Here is a 15000-nt window from a genome sequence, read left to right on the forward strand (position 1 = left end):
CTGGAAGGTAGGGGGATGTGGTCTGGAAGGTAGGGGGGGGGATGTGGTCTGGAAGGTAGGGGAAGTGGTCTGGAAGGTAGGGGGAAGTGGTCTGGAAGATCTGGGGGAAGTGGTCTGTAGGGGGAAGTGGTCTGGAAGGTAGGAGGGGAAGTGGTCTGCAAGGTAGGGGGAACTGGTCTGGAAGGTAGGGGGAAGTGGTCTGGAAGGTAGGGGGGAAGTGGTCTGAAAGGTAGGGGGAAGTGGTCTGGAAGGTAGGGGGAAGTGGTCTGGAAGGTAGGGGGAAGTGGTCTGGAAGGTAGGGGGAAGTGGTCTAGAAGGTAGGGAGAAGTGGTCTGGAAGGTAAGTGGGGGGAAGTGGTCTGGAAGGTAGGGGGAAGTGGTCTGGAAGGTAGGGGGAAGTGGTCTGGAAGGTAGGGAGATGTGGTCTGGAAGGTAGGGGGATGTGGTCTGGAAGGTAGGGGGATGTGGTCTGGAAGGTAGGGGATGTGGTCTGGAAGGTAGGGGGATGTGGTCTGGAAGGTAGGGGGAAGTGGTCTGGAAGGTAGGGGGAAGTGGTCTGGAAGGTAGTGGGGAAGTGGTCTGTAGGGGGAAGTGGTCTGGAAGGTAGGGAGGAAGTGGTCTGCAAGGTAGTGGTCTGGAAGGGGGAACTGGTCTGGAAGGTAGGTAGGGGAAGTGGGGAAGTGGTCTAGAAGGTAGGGGGAAGTGGTCTGGAAGGTAGGGAGAAGTGGTCTGGAAGGTAGGGGGAAGTGGCCTGTAGGGGGAAGTGGCCTGTAGGGGGAAGTGGTCTGGAAGGTAGGGGGAAGTGGTCTGGAAGGTAGGGGGATGTGGTCTGGAAGGTAGGGGGAAGTGGTCTGGAAGGTAGGGGGAAGTGGTCTGGAAGGTAGGGGGATGTGGTCTGGAAGGTAGGGGGAAGTGGTCTGGAAGGTAGGGGGAAGTGGTCTGGAAGGTAGGGGGAAGTGGTCTGGAAGGTAGGGGGAAGTGGTCTGGAAGGTAGGGGGAAGTGGTCTGGAAGGTAGGGGGAAGTGGTCTGGAAGGTAGGGGGAAGTGGTCTGGAAGGTAGGGGGAAGTGGTCTGGAAGGTAGGGAGATGTGGTCTGGAAGGTAGGGGGATGTGGTCTGGAAGGTAGGGGGATGTGGTCTGGAAGGTAGGGGGATGTGGTATGGAAGGTAGGGGGAAGTGGTCTGTAAGGTAGGGGGAAGTGGTCTGGAAGGTAGGGGGAAGTGGTCTGGAAGGTAGGGGGAAGTGGTCTGGAAGGTAGGGGGATGTGGTCTGGAAGGTAGGGTGATGTGGTCTGGAAGGTAGGGGGATGTGGTCTGGAAGGTAGGGGGAAGTGGTCTGGAAGGTAGGGGGAAGTGATCTGGAAGGTAGGGGGAAGTGGTCTGGAAGGTAGGGGGAAGTGGTCTGGAAGGTAGGGGGAAGTGGTCTGGAAGGTAGGGGAAGTGGTCTGGAAGGTAGGGGGAAGTGGTCTGGAAGGTAGGGGGAAGTGTATGCGCGTCTGTTTTAACGTGTGTGTGTGAACCTGTGTGTGTGTTAATCTGTGTGTGTGTGTTAATCTGTGTGTGTGTGTGTGTGTGTGTGTGTGTTAATCTGTGTGTGTGTGTGTTAATCTGTCTGTGTGTGTTAATCTGTGTGTGTGTGTACTGTTTCTCCAGGGAAGTAGCAAAGCCAGGGCTCAGAGAGAGAACAGTGAAGGAAACATCAGTTCATCTGACTCTACACTGAACTCTACTGAACAGGTATCTATATCTACTAGACAATTATCTAACTCTACTAGACAGGTATCTATATCTAACTCTAACTCTACTACTAGACAGGTATCTATATCTAACTCTACTAGACAGGTTTCTCTATATCTACTCTAGACAGGTATCATCTAACTCTACTAGACAGGTATATAACTCTAACTCTAACTCTACTAGACAGGTATCTATATCTAACTCTACTAGACAGGTAACTCTACTAGACAGGTATCTAACTCTACTAGACAGGTATCTATATCTAACTCTACTAGACAGGTATCTATATCTAACTCTACTAGACAGGTATCTATATCTAACTCTACTAGACAGGTATCTATCTAACTCTACTAGACAGGTATCTATATCTATCTAGACAGGTATCTAACTCTACTAGACAGGTATCTATATCTAACTCTACTAGACAGGTATCTATATCTAACTCTACTAGACAGGTATCTATATCTAACTCTACTAGACAGGTATCTATATCTAACTCTACTAGACAGGTATCTATATCTAACTCTACTAGACAGGTATCTATATCTAACTCTACTAGACAGGTATCTATATCTAACTCTACTAGACAGGTATCTATATCTCTACTAGACAGGTATCTAACTCTACTAGACAGGTATCTATATCTAACTCTACTAGACAGGTATCTAACTCTACTAGTCAGGTATCTATAACTCTACTAGACAGGTATCTATATCTAACTCTACTAGACAGGTATCTCTATATCTAACTCTACTAGACAGGTATCTATATCTAACTCTACTAGACAGGTATCTATATCTAACTCTACTAGACAGGTATCTATATCTAACTCTACTAGACAGGTATCTATATCTAACTCTACTAGACAGGTATCTATATCTAACTCTACTAGACAGGTATCTATATCTAACTCTACTAGACAGGTATCTAACTATACTAGACAGGTATCTACTCTACTAGACAGGTATCTATATCTAACTCTACTAGACAGGTATCTATATCTAACTCTACTAGACAGGTATCTATATCTAACTCTACTAGACAGGTATCTATATCTAACTCTACTAGACAGGTATCTATATCTAACTCTACTAGACAGGTATCTATATCTAACTCTACTAGACAGGTATCTATATCTAACTCTACTAGACAGGTATCTATATCTAACTCTACTAGACAGGTATCTAACTCTACTAGACAGGTATCTAACTCTACTAGACAGGTATCTAACTCTACTAGACAGGTATCTATATCTAACTCTACTAGACAGGTATCTATATCTAACTCTACTAGACAGGTATCTATATCTAACTCTACTAGACAGGTATCTATATCTAACTCTACTAGACAGGTATCTATATCTAACTCTACTAGACAGGTATCTATATCTAACTCTACTAGACAGGTATCTATATCTAACTCTACTAGACAGGTATCTATACTCTACTAGACAGGTATCTAACTCTACTAGACAGGTATCTATATCTAACTCTACTAGACAGGTATCTATCTAATCTAACTCTACTAGACAGGTATCTAACATCTCTCTACTAGACAGGTATCTAACTCTACTAGACAGGTATCTATATCTAACAGGTATCTCTACTAGACAGGTATCTATATCTAACTCTACTAGACAGGTATCTATATCTAACTCTACTAGACAGGTATCTATATCTAACTCTACTAGACAGGTATCTATATCTAACTCTACTAGACAGGTATCTAATAGACAGGTATCTATATCTAACTCTACTAGACAGGTATCTATATCTAACTCTACTAGACAGGTATCTATATCTAACTCTACTAGACAGGTATCTATATCTAACTCTACTAGACAGGTATCTATATCTAACTCTACTAGACAGGTATCTATATCTAACTCTACTGAACAGGTATCTATATCTACTAGACAGGTATCTATATCTAACTCTACTAGACAGGTATCTAACTCTACTAGACAGGTATCTAACTCTACTAGACAGGTTTCTATATCTAACTCTACTAGACAGGTATCTATATCTAACTCTACTAGACAGGTATCTATATCTAACTCTACTAGACAGGTATCTATATCTAACTCTCTACTAGACAGGTATCTAGACAGGTATCTAACTCTACTAGACAGGTATCTATATCTAACTCTACTAGACAGGTATCTATATCTAACTCTACTAGACAGGTATCTATATCTAATACTAGACAGGTATCTATACTCTCTTAACTCTACTAGACAGGTATCTATATCTAACTCTACTAGACAGGTATCTATATCTAACTCTACTAGACAGGTATCTATATCTAACTCTACTAGACAGGTATCTATATCTCTACTAGACAGGTACTAGACTATCTACTAGACAGGTATCTAACTCTACTAGACAGGTATCTATATCTAACTCTACTAGACAGGTATCTATATCTAACTCTACTAGACAGGTATCTAACTCTACTAGACAGGTATTTATATCTAATTCTACTAGACAGGTATCTATATCTAACTCTACTAGACAGGTATTTATATCTAACTCCACTAGACAGGTATCTATATCAAACTCTACTAGACAGGTATCTATATCTAACTCTACTAGACAGGTATTTATATCTAACTCCACTAGACAGGTATCTATATCTAACTCTACTAGACAGGTATCTATATCTAACTCTACTAGACAGGTATCTATATCTACTAGACAGGTATCTATATCTAACTCTACTAGACAGGTATCTATATCTAACTCTACTAGACAGGTATCTATATCTAACTCTACTAGACAGGTATCTATATCTAACTCTACTAGACAGGTATCTATATCTAACTCTACTAGACAGGTATCTATATCTAACTCTACTAGACAGGTATCTATATCTAACTCTACTAGACAGGTATCTATCTAACTAGACAGGTATCTAACTCTACTAGACAGGTATCTATATCTAACTCTACTAGACAGGTATCTAACTCTACTAGACAGGTATCTATATCTAACTCTACTAGACAGGTATCTATATCTAACTCTACTAGACAGTATACTCTACTAGACATATCTAACTCTACTAGACAGGTATCTATATCTAACTCTACTAGACAGGTATCTATATCTAACTCTACTAGACAGGTATCTAACTCTACTAGACAGGTATCTATATCTAACTCTACTAGACAGGTATCTATATCTAACTCTACTAGACAGGTATCTATATCTAACTCTACTAGACAGGTATCTATATCTAACTCTACTAGACAGGTATCTATATCTAACTCTACTAGACAGGTATCTATATCTAACTCTACTAGACAGGTATCTATATCTAACTCTACTAGACAGGTATCTAACTCTACTAGACAGGTATCTAACTCTACTAGACAGGTATCTATATCTAACTCTACTAGACAGGTATCTATATCTAACTCTACTAGACAGGTATCTATCTAACTCTACTAGACAGGTATCTAACTCTACTAGACAGGTATCTAACTATCTAACTCTACTAGACAGGTATCTAACTACTAGACAGGTATCTAACTCTACTAGACAGGTATCTAACTCTACTATCTAACTCTACTAGACAGGTATCTATATCTAACTCTATCTAACTCTACTAGACAGGTATCTATATCTAACTCTACTAGACAGGTATCTATATCTAACTCTACTAGACAGGTATCTATATCTACTAACTCTACTAGACAGGTATCTATATCTAACTCTACTAGACAGGTATCTAACTAACTCTACTAGACAGGTATCTAACTAACTACTAGACAGGTATCTATATCTAACTCTACTAGACAGTATCTATATCTAACTCTACTAGACAGGTATCTATATCTAACTCTACTAGACAGGTATCTATATCTAACTCTACTAGACAGGTATCTATATCTAACTCTACTAGACAGGTATCTATATCTAACTCTACTAGACAGGTATCTATATCTAACTCTACTAGACAGGTATCTATATCTAACTCTACTAGACAGGTATCTATATCTAACTCTACTAGACAGGTATCTATATCTAACTCTACTAGACAGGTATCTATATCTAACTCTACTAGACAGGTATCTATATCTAGACAGGTATCTACTCTACTAGACAGGTATCTATATCTAACTCTACTAGACAGGTATCTAACTCTACTAGACAGGTATCTATATCTAACTCTACTAGACAGGTATCTATATCTAGGTATCTAACTCTACTAGACAGGTATCTATATCTAACTCTACTAGACAGGTATCTATATCTAACTCTACTAGACAGGTATCTATATCTAACTCTACTAGACAGGTATCTATCTAACTCTACTAGACAGGTATCTATATCTAACTCTACTAGACAGGTATCTATATCTAACTCTACTAGACAGGTATCTAACTCTACTAGACAGGTATCTAACTCTACTAGACAGGTATCTATATCTAACTCTACTAGACAGGTATCTATATCTAACTCTACTAGACAGGTATCTAACTCTACTAGATCTAGGTATCTAACTCTACTAGACAGGTATCTATATCTTACTCTACTAGACAGGTATCTAACTCTACTAGACAGGTATCTATATCTAACTCTACTAGACAGGTATCTATATCTAACTCTACTAGACAGGTATCTATATCTAACTCTACTAGACAGGTATCTATATCTAACTCTACTAGACAGGTATCTAACTCTACTAGACAGGTATCTATATCTAACTCTACTAGACAGGTATCTATATCTAACTCTACTAGACAGGTATCTAACTCTACTAGACAGGTATCTATATCTAACTCTACTAGACAGGTATCTATATCTAACTCTACTAGACAGGTATCTATATCTAACTCTACTAGACAGGTATCTATATCTAACTCTACTAGACAGGTATCTATATCTAACTCTACTAGACAGGTATCTATATCTAACTCTACTAGACAGGTATCTATATCTAACTCTACTAGACAGGTATCTAACTAACTCTACTAGACAGTATCTATATCTAACTCTACTAGACAGGTATCTAACTCTACTAGACAGGTATCTATATCTAACTCTACTAGACAGGTATCTATATCTAACTCTACTAGACAGGTATCTATATCTAACTCTACTAGACAGGTATCTATATCTAACTCTCTCTAACTCTACTAGACAGGTATCTATATCTATCTAGACAGGTATCTAACTCTACTAGACAGGTATCTATATCTAACTCTACTAGACAGGTATCTATATCTAACTCTACTAGACAGGTATCTAACTCTACTAGACAGGTATATATCTAACTCTACTAGACAGGTATCTATATCTAACTCTACTAGACAGGTATCTATATCTAACTCTACTAGACAGTATCTATATCTAACTCTACTAGACAGGTATCTAACTCTACTAGACAGGTATCTATATCTAACTCTACTAGACAGGTATCTATCTAACTCTACTAGACAGGTATCTATATCTAACTCTACTAGACAGGTATCTATATCTAACTCTACTAGACAGGTATCTATATCTAACTCTACTAGACAGGTATCTATATCTAACTCTACTAGACAGGTATCTATATCTAACTCTACTAGACAGGTATCTAACTCTACTAGACAGGTATCTCTACTAGACAGGTATCTATATCTAACTCTACTAGACAGGTATCTATATCTAACTCTACTAGACAGGTATCTATACTCTAACTAGACAGGTATCTATATCTAACTCTACTAGACAGGTATCTATATCTAACTCTACTACAGGTATCTATATCTAACAGGTATCTATATCTAACTCTACTAGACAGGTATCTATATCTAACTCTATTAGACAGGTATCTATATCTAACTCTACTAGACAGGTATCTATATCTTACTCTACTAGACAGGTATCTAACTCTACTAGACAGGTATCTATATCTAACTCTACTAGACAGGTATCTAAATCTAACTCTACTAGACAGGTATCTATATCTAACTCTACTAGACAGGTATCTATATCTAACTCTACTAGACAGGTATCTAACTCTACTAGACAGGTATCTATATCTAACTACTACTAGACACTCTACTAGACTATATCTAACTCTACTAGACAGGTATCTAACTCTACTAGACAGGTATCTAACTCTACTAGACAGGTATCTAACTCTACTAGACAGGTATCTATATCTAACTCTACTAGACAGGTATCTATATCTAACTCTACTAGACAGGTATCTATATCTAACTCTACTAGACAGGTATCTAACTCTACTAGACAGGTATCTATATCTAACTCTACTAGACAGGTATCTATATCTCTACTAGACAGGTATCTATATCTAACTCTACTAGACAGGTATCTATATCTAACTCTACTAGACAGGTATCTATATCTAACTCTAACTCTAGACAGGTATCTATATCTAACTCTACTAGACAGGTATCTATATCTAACTCTACTAGACAGGTATCTATATCTAACTCTACTAGACAGGTATCTAACTCTACTAGACAGGTATCTATATCTAACTCTACTAGACAGGTATCTAACTCTACTAGACAGGTATCTATATCTAACTCTATCTAGACACTATCTATATCTAACTCTACTAGACAGGTATCTATATCTAACTCTACTAGACAGGTATCTATATCTACTCTACTCTACTAACTCTACTAGACAGGTATCTATATCTAACTCTACTAGACAGGTATCTATATCTAACTCTACTAGACAGGTATCTATATCTAACTCTATTAGACAGGTATCTATATCTAACTCTACTAGACAGGTATCTATATCTTACTCTACTAGACAGGTATCTAACTCTACTAGACAGGTATCTATATCTAACTCTACTAGACAGGTATCTAAATCTAACTCTACTAGACAGGTATCTATATCTAACTCTACTAGACAGGTATCTATATCTAACTCTACTAGACAGGTATCTAACTCTACTAGACAGGTATTTATATCTAATTCTACTAGACAGGTATCTATATCTAACTCTACTAGACAGGTATCTATATCTAACTCTACTAGACAGGTATCTCTACTAGACAGGTATCTAACTCTACTAGACAGGTATCTATATCTAACTCTACTAGACAGGTATCTATATCTAACTCTACTAGACAGGTATCTATATCTAACTCTACTAGACAGGTATCTATATCTAACTCTACTAGACAGGTATCTAACTCTATAGGTATCTAACTCTACTAGACAGGTATCTAACTCTACTAGACAACTCTACTAGACAGGTATCTATATCTAACTCTACTAGACAGGTATCTATATCTAACTCTACTAGACAGGTATCTATATCTAACTACTAGACAGGTATCTAACTCTACTAGACAGGTATCTATATCTAACTACTAGACAGGTATCTATATCTAACTCTACTAGACAGGTATCTATATCTAACTCTACTAGACAGGTATCTATATCTAACTCTACTAGACAGGTATCTAACTCTACTAGACAGGTATCTATATCTAACTCTACTAGACAGGTATCTAACTAACTCTACTAGACAGGTATCTATATCTAACTCTACTAGACAGGTATCTATATCTAACTCTACTAGACAGGTATCTATATCTAACTCTACTAGACAGGTATCTATATCTAACTCTACTAGACAGGTATCTAACTCTACTAGACAGGTATCTAACTAACTACTAGACAGGTATCTATATCTAACTCTACTAGACAGGTATCTATATCTAACTCTACTAGACAGGTATCTAACTCTACTAGACAGGTATCTAACTCTACTAGACAGGTATCTAACTCTACTAGACAGGTATCTATATCTAACTCTACTAGACAGGTATCTATATCTAACTCTACTAGACAGGTATCTATACTCTACTAGACAGGTATCTAAGGTATCTAACTCTACTAGACAGGTATCTATATCTAACTCTACTAGACAGGATCTATATCTAACTCTACTAGACAGGTATCTAATCTACTAGACAGGTATCTAACTCTACTAGACAGGTATCTATATCTAACTCTACTAGACAGGTATCTATATCTAACTCTACTAGACAGGTATCTATATCTAACTCTACTAGACAGGTATCTAACTCTACTAGACAGGTATCTATATCTAAACTAGACAGGTACTCTACTAGACAGGTATCTATATCTAACTCTACTAGACAGGTATCTATATCTAACTCTACTAGACAGGTATCTATATCTAACTCTACTAGACAGGTATCTATATCTAACTCTACTAGACAGGTATCTATATCTAACTCTACTAGACAGGTATCTATATCTAACTCTACTAGACAGGTATCTAACTCTACTAGACAGGTATCTATCTAACTCTACTAGACAGGTATCTATATCTAACTCTACTAGACAGGTATCTATATCTAACTCTACTAGACAGGTATATCTAACTCTACTCTAACTCTACTATCTATATCTAACTCTACTAGACAGGTATCTATATCTAACTCTACTAGACAGGTATCTATATCTAACTCTACTAGACAGGTATCTATATCTAACTCTACTAGACAGGTATCTATATCTAACTCTACTAGACAGGTATCTATATCTAACTCTACTAGACAGGTATCTATATCTAACTCTACTAGACAGGTATCTATATCTAACTCTACTAGTATCTATATCTAACTCTACTAGACAGGTATCTATATCTAACTCTACTAGACAGGTATCTATATCTAACTCTACTAGACAGGTAATCTACTAGACAGGTATCTAACTCTACTAGACAGGTATCTATATCTAACTCTACTAGACAGGTATCTAACTCTACTAGACAGGTATCTATATCTAACTCTACTAGACAGGTATCTATATCTAACTCTACTAGACAGGTATCTATATCTAACTCTACTAGACAGGTATCTAACTCTACTAGACAGGTATCTATATCTAACTCTACTAGACAGGTATCTATATCTAACTCTACTAGACAGGTATCTAATCTACTCTACTAGACAGGTATCTATATCTAACTCTACTAGACAGGTATCTATATCTAACTCTACTAGACAACTAACTCTACTAGACAGGTATCTATATCTAACTCTACTAGACAGGTATCTATATCTAACTCTACTAGACAGGTATCTATATCTAACTCTACTAGACAGGTATCTATATCTAACTCTACTAGACAGGTATCTATATCTAACTCTACTAGACAGGTATCTAACTCTACTAGACAGGTATCTAACTCTACTAGACAGGTATCTATATCTAACTCTACTAGACAGGTATCTATATCTAACTCTACTAGACATATCTAACTCTACTAGACAGGTATCTATATCTAACTCTACTAGACAGGTATCTATATCTAACTCTACTAGACAGGTATCTAACTCTACTAGACAGGTATCTAGACAGGTATCTAACTCTACTAGACAGGTATCTATATCTAACTCTACTAGACAGGTATCTATATCTAACTCTACTAGACAGGTATCTAACTCTACTAGACAGGTATCTAACTCTACTAGACAGGTATCTAACTCTACTAGACAGGTATCTATATCTAACTCTACTAGACAGGTATCTATATCTAACTCTACTAGACAGGTATCTATATACTAGACAGGTATCTAATCTAACTCTACTAGACAGGTATCTAATATCTAACTCTACTAGACAGGTATCTATATCTAACTCTACTAGACAGGTATCTATATCTAACTCTACTAGACAGGTATCTATATCTAACTCTACTAGACAGGTATCTATATCTAACTCTACTAGACAGGTATCTATATCTAACTCTACTAGACAGGTATCTATCTCTACTAGACAGGTATCTACTAGACAGGTATCTAACTCTACTAGACTCTACTAGACAGGTATCTATATCTAACTCTACTAGACAGGTATCTATATCTAACTCTACTAGACAGGTATCTAACTCTACTAGACAGGTATCTATCTAACTCTACTAGACAGGTATCTATATCGAACTCTACTAGACAGGTATCTATATCTAACTCTACTAGACAGGTATCTATATCTAACTGTACTAGACAGGTATCTATATCTAACTCTACTAGACAGGTATCTATATCTAACTCTACTAGACAGGTATCTATATCTGTCTGTAAACAATTGTTGGAAAAATGACTTGTGTCATGCACAAAGTAGATGTCCTAACGGACTTGCCAAAACTATAGTTTGTTAACAATAAATTTGTGGAGTTGTTGAAAAACAAGTTTTAATGACTCCAACCTAAGTGTATGTAAACGTCCGACTTCAATTGTCAACCCATCAAGTACGGAGTCAGACCCCCCCCCTTTGCCTCCAGAACAGCCTGAATTATTTGGGGCGTGGATTCTACAAGGTGTCAGAAACGTTCTACAGGGATGTTGATGTCATCCCAAAGACGTTCTCTTGAGCTCGGTCAGCGACAGTGTTTTCAGAGCTGCTCGGTCAGCGACAGTGTTTTCAGAGCTGCTCGGTCAGCGACAGTGTTTTCAGAGATGCTCGGTCAGCGACAGTGTTTCAGAGATGCTCGGTCAGCGACAGTGTTTCAGAGATGCTCGGTCAGCGACAGTGTTTTCAGAGATGCTCGGTCAGCGACAGTGTTTTCAGAGATGCTCGGTCAGCGACAGTGTTTTCAGAGATGCTCGGTCAGCGACAGTGTTTTCAGAGATGCTCGGTCAGCGACAGTGTTTTCAGAGCTGCTCGGTCAGCGACAGTGTTTTCAGAGATGCTCGGTCAGCGACAGTGTTTTCAGAGATGCTCGGTCAGCGACAGTGTTTTCAGAGATGCTCGGTCAGCGACAGTGTTTTCAGAGGTGCTCGGTCAGCGAGAGTGTTTTCAGAGGTGCTCGGTCAGCGACAGTGTTTCAGAGATGCTCGGTCAGCGACAGTGTTTTCAGAGATGCTCGGTCAGCGACAGTGTTTTCAGAGCTGCTCGGTCAGCGACAGTGTTTTCAGAGATGCTCGGTCAGCGACAGTGTTTTCAGAGATGCTCGGTCAGCGACAGTGTTTTCAGAGATGCTCGGTCAGCGACAGTGTTTCAGAGATGCTCGGTCAGCGACAGTGTTTTCAGAGATGCTCGGTCAGCGACAGTGTTTTCAGAGATGCTCGGTCAGCGACAGTGTTTTCAGAGATGCTCGGTCAGCGACAGTGTTTTCAGAGATGCTCGGTCAGCGACAGTGTTTTCAGAGATGCTCGGTCAGCGACAGTGTTTTCAGAGATGCTCGGTCAGCGACAGTGTTTTCAGAGATGCTCGGTCAGCGACAGTGTTTCAGAGATGCTCGGTCAGCGACAGTGTTTTCAGAGATGCTCGGTCAGCGACAGTGTTTCAGAGATGCTCGGTCAGCGACAGTGTTTTCAGAGATGCTCGGTCAGCGACAGTGTTTTCAGAGATGCTCGGTCAGCGACAGTGTTTTCAGAGATGCTCGGTCAGCGACAGTGTTTTCAGAGATGCTCGGTCAGCGACAGTGTTTTCAGAGATGCTCGGTCAGCGACAGTGTTTTCAGAGATGCTCGGTCAGCGACAGTGTTTTCAGAGATGCTCGGTCAGCGACAGTGTTTTCAGAGATGCTCGGTCAGCGACAGTGTTTTCAGAGATGCTCGGTCAGCGACAGTGTTTTCAGAGATGCTCGGTCAGCGACAGTGTTTTCAGAGATGCTCGGTCAGCGACAGTGTTTTCAGAGATGCTCGGTCAGCGACAGTGTTTTCAGAGATGCTCGGTGACAGTGTTTTCAGAGATGCTCGGTCAGCGACAGTGTTTTCAGAGATGCTCGGTCAGCGACAGTGTTTTCAGAGATGCTCGGTCAGCGACAGTGTTTTCAGAGATGCTCGGTCAGCGACAGTGTTTTCAGAGATGTTGTCAAGGGTCAATAGCGAAAAACAGTGTTTTCAGAGATGCCTATCCACAACAGCCTGAATTATTCAGAGATGGGTCATGAACACGTGTTTTAACTGGTATCAAGGGACATTTATCATAAATCATCACACATTCTCAGTATAAACCCCAGACACTGTCTCAGAGAAAATCATCACACCATTCTGTGAAAATCATCACACCATTCTGTTAAAATCATCACACCATTCTCAGTATAAACCCAGATACTGTCTGTATCAAGGGAAAATCATCACACCATTCTGTTAAAATCATCACACCATTCTCAGTATAAACCCCAGACACTGTCGCCTGTTAAAAGCCCAGGAGGGCGTCTGCTGTAATAGCCAATCCGCATCCGTTTCTGACATCCTGAATCCGGCGTGCCTGGCCCCGCCCATCCACCCCGCTCAGAATCACTTAGTTTCACACGTGTTGCCCAGTCTAAAGTCCAATGGAACAGTAACTGAATGTCTTGATGCCTGTCTGTAGGAGCCATCCATTATGGTGAATGGGAGGTACCTAATAAAGCCATCTGAATGTCTTGATGCCCGTCTGTAGGAGCCATTCATTATGGTGAATGGGACGGTGTACCTAATAAACTGTCCGATGGAACAGTAACTGAATGTCTTGATGCCTGTCTGTAGGAGCCATACATTTAGGTGTACAGGGTGTACCTAATAAACTGTTCAGTAAATTGTAAACTGTCTAACTCCAACTTGCTCTCTCTCTCCTCCCTCCATCTCCCTCCCTCTCTTTCTCCCTCCCTCCCCAGTACCCCTCCCTAGAAGACCCCCTCCCTTCCTCCAATCCTCTGCGCTCTCACAACTCTACAGGGGACCTGAAACATCTGGACACCTCTCCTCTCTCCGTCTCTCCTTCCTTCTCATCCCTGTCTCTGTCCTCCCGGGACGCACGGTCCCAGCCGCATGGCTTCAGGCGGAGAGCCAGCACCTTCAGCCACTCCCCTTCCTACCACGATCACGCCCCTTCCTACCCTGACCACACCCCTCGTATACACACACACCCCAGGTACCCAGCGGCTCCACCAAGCCCAAACTGGTCCGGCACTACTCTGTCAGCACCGACACTCCGCACCAGAGCAAGTAAGAGCTGGAGTGTGTGTGTGTGTGTGTGTGTGTGTGTGTGTGTGTGTGTGTGTGTGTGTGTGTGTGTGTGTGTGTGTGTGTGTGTGTGTGTGTGTGTGTGTGTGTGTGTGTGTGTGTGTGTGTGTGTGTGTGGTCAGATCAACAACCATTTAAAATAATAGTTCATCCCTTCTATTTGTATGGATGGCTTTCGTCTCTCTTGTTGTCCTGAATGGGACACACTCAGTAGTTTCCTGACATGTCCACAAAACACACACACACACATGGAGTTCCTGTCATAGGTACGGTACTTCCTGTTGTGTTCCTCCTGA

General features: G+C 40.0%; 1 protein-coding gene across 1 annotated transcript in view; it reads left to right on the forward strand.

Moving 5' to 3' along the window:
* Positions 1-15000, forward strand: part of LOC112242127 (TBC1 domain family member 1-like) — an 88568-nt gene that overhangs the window by 12747 nt on the left and 60821 nt on the right. The window contains 3 exon segments of the mRNA XM_042314802.1: positions 1652-1735; positions 14356-14580; positions 14583-14686. Coding sequence (XP_042170736.1) covers positions 1652-1735; positions 14356-14580; positions 14583-14686 — 413 coding nt within the window.

The sequence above is a fragment of the Oncorhynchus tshawytscha genome, unplaced genomic scaffold, assembly GCF_018296145.1.
Source record: "Oncorhynchus tshawytscha isolate Ot180627B unplaced genomic scaffold, Otsh_v2.0 Un_contig_2827_pilon_pilon, whole genome shotgun sequence".
NCBI classification, from domain to species: Eukaryota; Metazoa; Chordata; class Actinopteri; order Salmoniformes; family Salmonidae; genus Oncorhynchus; species Oncorhynchus tshawytscha.